The 12,828-nt window shown below is 41.3% G+C and overlaps 1 protein-coding gene across 7 annotated transcripts in view; it reads left to right on the forward strand.

The window, feature by feature from the left end:
* Positions 1-12,828, forward strand: part of diaph2 (diaphanous-related formin 2) — a 344,356-nt gene that overhangs the window by 300,838 nt on the left and 30,690 nt on the right. For 5 of the 7 annotated variants that reach the window (XM_047584557.1, XM_047584556.1, XM_047584559.1 and 2 more), the window contains one exon: positions 1,425-1,490. The exons of 1 other annotated variant lie outside the window; for it this stretch is intronic. In XM_047584557.1, coding sequence (XP_047440513.1) covers positions 1,425-1,490 — 66 coding nt within the window. The remainder of the gene's footprint in view (positions 1-1,424; positions 1,491-12,828) is intronic. One more of the 7 variants, XM_047584558.1, reaches the window with a different exon arrangement.

Consider the following 12,828-nt stretch of genomic DNA (forward strand, 5'->3'; position numbering starts at 1 on the left):
ATGCACAAACATGTTGCGTGTCTCTTTTAGTTGCTAAAGGGTCACATACGACGCAATTTGCTGCGTCCTTGCATGAAAGGGAAGATTCTCTCCAGTTTCTATCAACAATATGTGTCTTTGCTTTGTTTTTAAGGATTCATGACACGCATAAAGCAACAAACCACATATGCAACATATGTTCGTACAAACAGGTGGCGAAAAAACAAGCACACATGTCCTCGTACAGGTCATTCGAAATTAATTGTGCCTTTCCCATTCATAAAGCACTTAGCAGGAGGACTCAGGCTGATTTAGTGTAATCCTGGTGTTAACGTATTCCATTCTGCCCTGATGAAAGGGTCATGCCCAGGGGACTACCACCTAGTGGGGGTGCCAGGGTCAATTGAAATGCAAGTCAGAGCTCTGCAGAAGAGACACAGGTGCTGTCATCACCACACTGGCAATCATGTTCTGGGGGGGGGGGAATAAATAAATAAAAATAAAAAAAACAGGACAATGTCTGAATTGGACGATTTTGTTATGGACATGCTACACTCTGCAAAGGCAAAGTTAGAAATGTTCTATCCATTGCTATCCAAGCCTTCAATTATTTATATGTTGCTAAGCAATTTAAGTTCATTTTGATGATGTGGTACTTTTAAATTCAGTACATTCTGTACTCACATTCTAGCATGTCCTGTGTGGCTGTCTACTTTCATTGGACAATAAAAGTGTTGGTTGCACAGCCAAGATACACTGGTCAGGCCCTTTGCAATTCCCGGGTCCCTTCTTCTTACCTTTTGTCTGTGTATTCTTTTTGCCAATTGCTTTTTGCTTTCTTTTTGCTGCGCTCACATTCTAACAGTCCATATCCGTTTGTCCTCTACATTCAATTACATCTGAGTGTACAAATTGTTAGATTTATGAATCCCAATAAATCAGTTGAAAATCTCATTTTAAAATAATAATAATTAAAAACAAAATCATAACATCTAAAAAGTAAAACTGACGAGTGGATGGTAACATGCCAACTCAGTCAAAACAATTCATTTCAGAAAGTATGAAAGATCATTTAACTGTATAAATATAATTTGAAATGACATTTTCCATTATAACCTTAGTGTTTGAGTGAAACAACTGAGACAAAATATGGTACACACCCAACATACTTTCCTTCTGTTTTTAGCTGCACATCTTTCATTCCATGTTTCTGAATCTGGGTATTATGTGAGCCTTTGTGTGTGCTCAATGGTTTCTGCAAGTGTGTCAGCAAACTTCAAGGGGTTTGTTTTGCCAGACTCTCTGAGTGCTTCTCCCAATATCTGAAATGTGTCACCTCTGATGCCTTTTCTCTTCTCCTTTTTCCCCATCCTTCCCTTCTTTTCTTGTTTTTTTTTTTTTTTATCCGTTTTCTCCTTTTTTTTTTATTACCAACAATGTTACAGGTGATCAAAGCCCTTCCAGTCCTGTCTCTCGGTGGCCGGGTGCTAACTATGGTAACAGAACACTAGGTGTGTGTGTGTTTAACTACCTTTTTAACCCAGACCAAACACCACCTCGCATCCTACTGCACTTTTCCTGGCTGCGTAACTCACACGTACTTCTTGTCAGAACACTCAAGCTGAGCTGGTCTATAATATGCAGAGTCCTGTGCTGGTTTACTACATTGGACTTAGACAAGAATGAGATGTTCAAAGGTGTAAACGGTCACCTTTAGATTTAGATTAGACAATGAATTTAATTAATTGTTGAATGATTTCTAGTGCACTGTCACGTGCAGCATGGATCAAATTGAAACACACTTAAAACAGAACATCTGGTTTTCCTCCTCTCTTGAATCTAACGTGTCCCAGCGGCATGTCACAAGAACTGCCTAATTACTGATTGTGCATTGGCAAATCTCTTATCACAGAGCAGGTAGTCACTAACACCAAATACTGTTTGTAGCTAATAGTGTACTCTATTGGACGTCACAAGGTCACAAGAATTTATAGCAGCTGTTTTCATTAATAATGACCTACTGCATTGGTTAGTAATGGATATTAATGCTCATGCTTTTTAATAACATGGTGCAAATGCCTTTAAAATCCAGGATAGTAAAATACAATACTATGGAAGATATGAAAGCGTCCCTCAGGTACATCCATTGATCTGAAATTTCAGATCCTGTAACTTAAAACTCAAGTCACTCAGCACAGTTACTGTCTTATAGAGCGGTTACAGTTATCACGTAGTTTCTCTGCACTTCGGATTAGCCTCTGCTGTTAAAGCATGACATCACTTCCTGTCTTGTGGCAATGTTTAGGAAGTATTTTGCTGGAAAGGTCCGTATGGACATCAGTGCTTCGGTCACTCACAATGTTCTGTGTTTTATTTTGTTTTTGTGTTTTTTTTGCGTGAATTACCCTGCTTTTCCCTTTTACATTTGGTAAATGTCAGAATGATGTGCACTTTGCAAACTTCATCACTGTTATTGTTGTTGCTGCTAGTCTAAGTACCACACATTGAGATTGTGTATATCTGTGTAGACTGATGCTAAAACAGTTACTGGTAGCTAACTTGACATATCACATGAGTTATTACACAGAACTATCAGACAAATCATTTGTCATCAAAGGTGAGACACACAAGCTACAGTCTGAGAAGCGGTCAGTGTAGCTTGATATAAACAGTATATGTAGAAGTATGAAAAGAATACACCATTGTCATTACACTTACAACATGCCTGTAGCTGCCAGTAGCTCCTCATAGAACGCTGACTAGTTGAACCGCTGTGGTTTGGCCACAAGTTTGAAGCCTAGCAAGATGAACTATTGTGTGATCCTGCGATCTAATGGGAATCCAGCTGCCTCTCAAGGTAAGATGTAGCCATAGCGAAAGCTTCATGAAACTGGCCCGTGTTCGTCACCATTGTGTTCTGAAAATATAAAACGTCTGATTTTGTTGCTGGGTATGTGGTTGCAGAAGTCGAACTCTTATATTTAACCTATCATGGGATGTTTAAAGCTACTATTGTTTGCCTTTTTTCACAAATATGACTGGTACTTTGGTACTCTTCTGTATGCCTGACCTATTTTTGCGACACAACCTAAATTACTGTGGTCCTTCTCATGGTTCTGTTACTTGCACGGCATTGTGCATCAGACTCTTCCCAGACGCTTTCCTCGTGGAAACTACTGCTAAGCTACCAGAATGTATTATGCACTGACAGCTCCCTGTTTATTGATATGGAGCCTGGCCCTGGTTTGATAAACAGCTGCGTAGATTCTCTACTCAGAGGTGTTGAGCGTGGAAAATCCTTTGCCGGCTCCATGGATTTTTTTTTTCCTAAATGGAATTTGGAAATTAATTCACTTGCTATAAAACGCTGGCGGAATATGTCTCATCTCATGAAATGGGACAAATAGAAATCCTTACCCTGAGTTATCGATACTACTAAAAAATAATTTTCGCTCAAAATAGAAGCAATGAACTTCCACATTGATGCTTACAAAAGGCATCTCAGTCACTGAAAGCAGCCGTCGAGTTGATGCTTCTGTGTGCATAGTGTGAACTACTACTTATGTTTTTGCCAGTATTTAAACAATGATATTGTAATTTTTGGGTCACTCCTGCAGCATTAGTATTTATGTACTTTGCTTCCACTTGGACTCTGGGACTGACAGCATTTCAGTGCCTGAATTTACTAGTAGAGCACACTCTCTGAGCAGTTATATCAGACAGTGTGCCAAATCTATTCAATCCTGCTTGTCATGTCTGTTGTAATCTCATGCTTTAAAGCTTGATTAACCTCCTGTCATCCTTAAACGAGCAGCGCGTACCAGAGAGAGTCTCTCAGAGTCGCACAAGAATCTTCGCTTGCGTCAAAAGGAGTTCATTTAAACCCAGCATGTCGTTCTTTGTCGTCTTTTAGGCTAAACTATCCTTCAGCTGACTAGCTCTAGTGTCAGGCTGAGCACAATTCTCAGCGCCGCCAGTCACAATTACACCCAATTCCAGGCGCATTTCCTATTTCCTTGTCTCCACTTTGTGGAAGATGGAAAATCTGACCCGGGAGGCCATACTCATGTGTTATGCAATTACAACCAGCCATTCCTAATTCAGTACGAAGAAACTGGATTGGATTGATGGAGACCAGAGAAGTGACATTACTCTTTGAGAATTATTTGTAATTTATTTTGTGCTGTTGAATCCAGTTGGTTTTATGATGTTTATTACGTTTTTATTCTCTTTTTGTATTTTTCTTTTTTTTTATAAATAATGTAACTGAAAATTAACTTTTACAAAACAGATTTGTTACTCCTCTTCTATCTCGTATTCCCTTTCTTGTGAGACACTTACCTGGGAATCTGGCAGGAGATTGGTGGGTAGAGAGCAGGAGCCACTCATACATCCTGGCTCATCGATTTTCGGTCAGGGATGAAAGCCACAGACTCAGTAGGTCTTTCATACTGGGGGGCATCCCAAAAGACACATCAATCAGATTTCAAAGAGAACCAAGCCAATCTTATTTATTTACTGCCTTTTCAATGTCATTACAATCCCAAACCAGGGCCTCTCTCTCTCTCTCTTCCTCTCTCTGCCCCAGTCTCCTGCTTCACCTTCACAGGTCAGTCCATCAAAAGTTCCCTCCTCCGTTCTGTGTGGAAAGTCTCTTTGACTTATTTGACATTGAGCAGGAAGGGATCGTCTTATGCCCGTTAGAAAATAGAAATGCAGTGATACAGTGCTTGTAAGGGTTGCAGAATTTCAGCCTTGGATCCCAACAGTTAAACTCATCTGGTCAGACCAGACAGTGAGGCCCTTGTATGTTTGATGAAGATTAAATTACCTGTTTTCTCTCATGTAATTTTAAAGGAGTAAAAGGGGTGAATTTGCAAAAAGGGAAAAGTGCCTCTAAGAAGGTGCTGGTAAAGAGGTAAAGAGCATCACTGTGTTCTCTAGCAACCATTTTTTAATAGCTCTTACTTCTGTTTGTTACTGATATAGACAACCACAGTATGTTCAGCCTGGCATCTATTTTCTCATCTTTCCCCTGATCTAGGCAAAAAAAAAAAAAAAATCTGATGTCTGTTTCTTAAATTACATCACAGGAAGTGATAGTGATCGGAATTCCCTTAGCAATTAATTTGCTCACACATATGTTGTCCCCATCTTTTTATTTCGCTTTGTTGTCTCTCCACCTCTCTGGCAGTTGTTCTCTTGTACGGTTAGACAGGACACACACACACAACCACACACACACACACACACACACACACGTATTCAAGCTTGTATCATATATCAGATAGGGACTGTTGCTGTAGGGTGCCTCTGAGTTAAGGGCTAAAGCTGTTTGCCTCCACAAGCTCCTGGCCTCCACTTCAGGTTGTTGATAGATGTTATTCATTGGGGCAGCCCTAGAGGCGATCCTACAGGAAGTGGAGCTAACATGATTTGGGGCAAAGGGATCCAGAGGGCGTCGGTGCCTCATGCTACAGCTCGGATGGCTAAGTAGATGCGAGATATCAATAGGGTAGATGAGAGGAGAGCTCTGTAGAGATGTGCCGCCTGAAATCTATCACCTGTTTCTTATAGATAAGGATATTTATCAGCAGCTAAGGGGGAAAGGCAGATGGGAAGGAGCTGAGGCATGGGAAGCTACTCCATTTGATATTTGATGTCCTAGGGCATAGACAAAGCCATTGTCCCTCCCATTGACCCACAGGGCATTTCTCTGGACCTGATCATTTTTCATCCTCAGCAGAAAACCCATCATGGAAATATAGATGAAGACTTTATGTACCATTTGAGTACCCTTGGCGCATAACTGATAAGTTGCTTGACTCTGCCAAGAGAGGACGTAAAGTAACTGAAGTGTGACATGGAGCCATTTTGAGGGGATAAATCATATCTTAATAAAGGCCCTCTCTCTGAGTGGACACCAGGGGTCTCTCACCCCTGCCCCTGCTCTTAAGTAACCTCTTAAACCCTTTGCAACCCGTTTGAATTACGCTGAAGCTATCTACTTGACTACAGGGTATCAACAAGGGGCTACAAATTCCCTTTTAAATGCCGTTACATCCTTTTACAACTCCCTGTCGGGGAAGACTTATCATGTGGATCCTAACTTTCCTTTGACAATGCTTTTTTTTTTTTTTTTCCTTTTCCTTATGTAATAAAACCAACACCCTAACCGCACAATAGACTCCCAGCACCTACTTCCAGTATTGTCTTTATTGTCACAAGACTTCATTCAAGTAAAAAGTGGTCAGCCCTCCCCGCCTAGTGGACCCTCAGCAAACAACTGCAGAGCAGAAAAAAAATCTTCTAACTTATCATATTCAATAACATCCTAGAGCAATTGCAGTGGGCTGTATGCTTTTCTTGCTCGCTTTCCAAACAATATTGGCTTTCAAGTATGTGGGCAGTTATGAAAGGTCACCCTAAGTGTAAATTGTCAATAGTGGATCAATTTTGGAGGGCAAATGTGCTTTGGAGGCCCCATAATGGAAGGTTTTATCTTATTTTTACCCAAGGCGCATTCACACAATAAGATTGATGTCGTTCATTGTTTGATGTATTCCTAATAGACCTATAAACTTGCAGAGCTTAAAGCCAAAGGAATGCCTGTGAAAGCCAAATATAGGGGAGACAATTGGACCATCCCACAAGCTGAAAAATTGCCCTCATATAATTCCAGTGGAATCTCGCCCAGGCCATCATGCTTAGTGTTGAAGGATGGGCAATGTGTGTCGGTTGAATTAAACCTTATTTATCGCTCATTAGGCATACAGCAGGGCCAACTGATGATCAGCTAGAGAGCAAATAATGTGTGGTGGAATGGGATGCCATTCTGTATGGTTATGTTTTCCCCTGACAATAAGACACGGTGCCAGAATAAAATGCTTCTTACTTCTCTGGCGCGTTTTGTTTGACTCCTTAATACGCTGCAGCTAATATTAAAGTATAAGATATAATGTCCACATAGTTGTTTGCATTTGAAGAGCCAGCGACTATCTACAATCCGCCAGCTAGGATGAGGTGGAATTGATATTTTACTTTCCCATTAGGCGGTCTTGATGTGATGATGTGCAATAGTGAGGTAGAAGAAAATAATTTCATCCCAGACAGTGATGGTAATTCCCATAAATACAGACAAAGAGAATGTGTCAAAGAATGTTTAATGTTCCATTCAGAATGACATATCAGTAAAGGGGACGCTAGGAACAAGGAGAAATTACAATGTATGTGATGCTCTCTGCTTGAAGTAGCTGGATCTTGTGACATTACTTCCCTTCCTTGTTTCACACTTGGTGGTGCTACAAAGTAAATTCAATATGTTATTCATCGGGGTTAATTAAGTCACACCTTCCCTTACTGGGGTGCAAGAAAATGTGAAGGCTCTATCGTAATAGCAATTTGAATATGCAGATTTTCATATTTTCTGAAGCTTAACCAATATAGTGTTTTTAGATGAAAATGAATAATGCATAATTGGTTAATGATGCCTTTGAGAAAAGCTTTTGCGAAAGTAACACTAACATCAACACTGTGTTTTCTGCCCTGTGGTGACTAGCAAAACATATATTTGTTTGTTTCTAAACACTGAGAATGCCACGAGTTGTGGTTCTGGAATGAAAGTCAATGAATAAATGCATTCGGCTATTGACTGAAAGCAGAAACCAAGAAAAGTGATCGCAAGACAAAATCATTGGCTGTAATTATTTGTATATTTTGTACAGAAAAAAAAAATCCTCTTGTCAACTTTGTTGCCTTAAAGCCTGAATACCTTTTGTCTGCATCATTTGAAACAAAATTATAAATTATATCCAAAGTAGGTAACTGTCAGTGGGCACACGCTTTGGTCGATACAAAGGAATTCGAATAGTTTTACATTTTTGAAAACAGCAGTCAGCCTCCTAAACATTTAGACACCTGATTGTTTTGCTTACTTAACATGAAAACAACGTGAAAACAACATGTGAAACGAAGTGACTGCGAGGTTAAATGCTGTCAGATGATAAGTCAACTTTTTTTGCAGCAGCAGAGAAGTTGCTCACACACAAGTGCGATTGTGTGTGGGAAAAGGTGCAAATGTGAGGAAGAGATAAAAGAAGAAAGTGAATTGGAGTGAGTAGGTGTATTGTTCAGTCATGTAAAACATGCATCTAAAGTTAAGGATGGCATGAGAGACGGAGATGGTTAAATGAAGGGGCTAAAACTACAGTGACTCTCTCACTAAAAGACACACACACACACACACACACACACACACACACAGTATACAATCAGCAAGAAGGCACTCAGGCACTCCCCCTCCAGTCAAGCATGATTGTGCTTGACGTGGTTCCATCACTAATGCTGACTGATGTCCATTTGCTAGGTTCTTCACATTTATTTATTTATCTGTTTATTTGTGTCAACTTTATTTATTGATGGGCCTTGAGGGTACGATGGCAGATCTCCATTTGTTCATATGGGGACGTTAAGAAACAGAAAGCTATTAGGCGTTTACACGAATGAAGAGAAGACGGAGGAAGGACAGGGTTCACCTTTTTATTTAGATTCCACCAGTTGAAATAGCTATTCCTTTCTGGTAATGGAAAGGCGATATGGTCCATTTAGTTACTTAGCACTAATCCCAGTGGTTTAGCTGCCTCACTATTTCTTCTTTCCTTCTATCATTCGTTCTTTTGACTTCTATTCGGTTAGTGTCTGATGGAAGGATTTGAGTGGGGTCAAATTACTCCCTTGTCCGTACGAGTTTTTCCAAGCTTTAGCAGCACTCTCTGCTACATTAAGTGCACGCCGCACGTTGCAGTTGTCGTTGACCAACAAACACCCCTGAGGGCTTTAAATGCGCACTCTCTTTTTTAAGCCCGCCGTTCAAGTAGCCTTCTATTTTTTCTTTGTAAGTCAATTATTAACCTCGTTGGGATATGGTCTTCCATTTTGTTTTTAGCTTTTTGTTGATTGCTTTTAATAGGATGTCCCCATGCTTGTGATTACAATGATGCAATTAGAGTGTAATGAGTGTAAGTATAAATGTTGTTTATTCTCACAATGACATATTTGCTGTTGTAAGCTACTGGGGGAACAGCGATGCTTAATTACTCACAAGTGTACAACTTGAGATCATTAGCTTTGAAAGCCAATATCTCCTGGCCAGAGGCTTGCCAGCCGACCCCCGGTCCCTCTAGTCCTGGTTCTAAGCATGCCAAGCTGGAAACAGCTGAATAATTATAGTTTAAGTTCAGGTCTGCATCATTTCTGTCATGAAATTTCCAGAACTGTGTTGGCTTAACATAAGATTCCAAATATAGTTTTTAGGGATACATCTTGGATTAGCTGTGGCAAAATACAAATGGATACAGCTGACTTAAAAATGTTGCTAAGTATAGAGGTTAAGTGCGAACAAAGCTGAGGAACAGTTGTCTGATTTGAGACATTTAGGTTGGATTAATAGGAGAGGATTAAAGACAAATACAGAGAAAGAAAAAGACATTGGCTGTGTCTAATAGCAAGTGCATCCCTCTATTGAGAGCTTAAGAAATCAGAGCTCTCATTCTACCACCCGCCCAAAATGGTGTGAGGATCCACCAGGCTCTCTCCTTCCTCCCTCTTGAGCAGGAGGTGATTGGCATCTGTGCTTATAAGACAGGAATCCTACTCAGCTGCATCTGTGAGTTTATCTGAATTCATCCAAAGCAGTTACAGTGTGCCGAGAAGGAAGAGGGGAATAAACAAGTGGGGAACACAACATCTTGGTATTCATGAATTCCATAAATTACAATGTTACTCCCCTAAGAGATGACTAATATGTCAAGTTTAAAAATAGACAGTTTGCCACAGCGCAGACCCTTTGCCTCCAGTGAATGAGGATTAAGCACATAGGTGGCAAAGGGTAGATTGTAATTTGGCCTGCGTGTGTGCATGTGTGATGGTGTGAGCGTGGCATGTGAATCCTTAATTACATCTGTCATTTCCGTACTGTACATTCACTGTGCGTGTGTATTTCCGAGTGCATATATGCAGTGACGCTGTATATTAACTAATCGGGGGTTTGCCTGTAAAGACCGTAGCCTGAGGATGTGCCAACAGGATGATGTCCGAGGCAGTAGCTGAACAGTATGGGGGTCATGAGTACGTTGAAGCCAGTTGCTGAGTTAGTAACATCTCCACCCCGGAGGCATTGCCAGCTTAGTAAAAGATGAGGCTGCACACTGCACTACCTCAACTACCATTATTTCCTTTCCTTTCCACTCTAGATGAGTTTCTTCCAGAGGCTCAGGTCACTGTTGCCCCAGGGCAGATTGTGGCAGATGGAAGCTGTGATGTTTCTTCAGATTCCTGAGGAGTGAGGGGAGGAGTGTGTGTCTGCGCGTTTTATTGTTCCGTGTGTGTGTGTGTGTGTGTGTGTGTGTGTGTGTGTTGTTTTTTCTTTGATTGTGTGTGCTGTGTATTTGCGGGCCTGTTTACTGAAGCTTAGCATTCCTTGTCAGGCCAGCGGTTGACCTGAATTCTGTGTTACAGCGTGACACACACAGGTTTGCTTTTAAGGAAAAGTGGGGTCAGTGCGAAAACTAAAGCCAGAGATGTCGCCTCGATCGTATTCTGCACACGGCCTGGCTGAGTATGCGTTCACAGTCACGTACCCAGCACATACATATACATATAAATATTCTGTGCTGGCAAAATAGAGCCTTCAGTCATTGTAAATAGTCAGCTGCCTTACATTATGATTAGTGAGAGAGCATGTAAAATAATTTATGGTCTGTATTATTAAAAGCTCCTACATATTAGGCCTCCTGATACCAACATGGTTTAATATGTTTACGGGGTGGCAACAGTCTGTTTGAGAAATTGATTTTTTTTTCTTTTGCCAATTATAAAAGTTTTATGACGGTCAGTAGGGCTGAAGAAGCAAGCCTTTTATTTTACGGGTTCTGCTGCCTGCTGAATAGATGCTTCCTGCTTATAAACCTTGAATAATTGAACAGGGGAATCAGTCAATGAGGGACGAAGAGGCGCGGGGTCCTGATGACCCGATGGCTGAGATGACAGCTTGCGAAAGAGAAAGACAGCAGACTGGGCAGCCAGTGTGTCACGCTGGCCCATCGCTGTCTGTGCACCATTCTCTCTCATCGTCTTCCTCGCCCTCTCCCTCTCGCTCGCTCCCTTCCTTCGTCTAATACGCTCGTTCCTCTCCAGCATTTACAGTGGGGGAAATAAGTATTTGATCCCCTGCTGAATTTGTAAGTTTGCCCACTTCCATAGAAATGATCAGACTCTGGTTTTTATGGTTGTTTACTGGTTATGGGTATAGACAGAATATCAATCGAAAATGCATAAAAAACACACAATCTAAAAGTTATAAATTGTTATGTATTTTATTAAGGGAAATAAGTATTTGATCCCCAACAATTCACTTAGAATTCAGGCTCCTACAGATTGGCTGGTGCGCATGTGGCACACAGCTGTGCTCAGTCAACTAATTACCAATACTCCTGATCTTAACTCGTCATGTATATAAAGCACACCTGCTCTAAGAATCAGTTTCTTACATTCCAACTTCTACAGCACCATGGGCAAGACCAAAGAGCTGTCAAAAGATGTCAGGGACAAGATTGTAGACCTGCACAAGGCTGGTATAGGTTACAAAACCATCAGCAAAAGGCTTGGTGAAAAGGTGACAACTATTGGTGCCATTATTCGCAAGTGGAAGACCCATAAAAGGACCATCAACTGTCCTCGGTCTGGAGCTCCCCGCAAAATCTCGCCTCATGGAGTGAGGATGATGATGAGAAAGGTGAGGGAGCAGCCTAAAACAACACGGCAGGAGCTTGTTAATGATCTGGAAGCAGTTGGGACCTCCGTCACCAAGAAAACAGTTGGCAACACACTGCGCCGTTATGGATTGAACTCTTGCAGTGCCCGCAAGGTCCCCCTGCTCAAGAAGGCACATGTACAGGCCCGCCTTAAGTTTGCCAGTGAACATCTAAATGACTCAGAGAAGGCTTGGGAGAAAGTGCTGTGGTCTGACGAAACCAAAGTTGAGCTATTTGGCATTAACTCGACCCGCCGTGTTTGGAGGATGAAAAAACTTGAGTATGACCCAAAGAACACCATACCCACGGTTAAGCATGGAGGTGGAAACATCATGTTTTGGGGCTGTTTTTCAGCAAAGGGTACAGGGCAACTTCACCGCATTATGGGGCCAATGAATGCAGCCATTTACTGTAACATCTTGGACAAAAACCTTCTTTCCTCAGCAAGAACACTGAAGATGCCTCGTGGGTGGGTGTTCCAACATGACAATGACCCAAAACATACTGCCAGGACAACAAAGGAGTGGCTCAAGAAGAAGCATATTAAGGTCATGGAGTGGCCTAGTCAGTCTCCAGACCTTAACCCGATCGAAAACCTGTGGAGGGAGCTGAAGCTCCGAGTTTCCAAGAGGCAGCCAAGAAACTTGAAGGATTTAGAGACTGTCTGTAAAGATGAATGGGCCAAAATCCCTCCTGCGCTGTGTGCAAACCTGGTGACCAACTACAAGAAACGTCTCATCGCTGTGCTTGCCAACAAAGGTTTCTCTACAAAGTACTGACTTGTGTTGTGCTTGGGGATCAAATACTTATTTCCCTTAATAAAATACATAACAATTTATAACTTTTAGATTGTGTGTTTTTTATGCATTTTCGACTGATATTCTGTCTATACCCATAACCAGTAAACAACCATAAAAACCAGAGTCTGATCATTTCTATGGAAGTGGGCAAACTTACACATTCAGCAGGGGATCAAATACTTATTTCCCCCACTGTATTTATGCCCTGTTTTCTTTAGATGCTTTATATTTCCTCACAT

Source organism: Mugil cephalus, chromosome 5 (assembly GCF_022458985.1).
Source record: "Mugil cephalus isolate CIBA_MC_2020 chromosome 5, CIBA_Mcephalus_1.1, whole genome shotgun sequence".
NCBI lineage: Eukaryota > Metazoa > Chordata > Actinopteri > Mugiliformes > Mugilidae > Mugil > Mugil cephalus.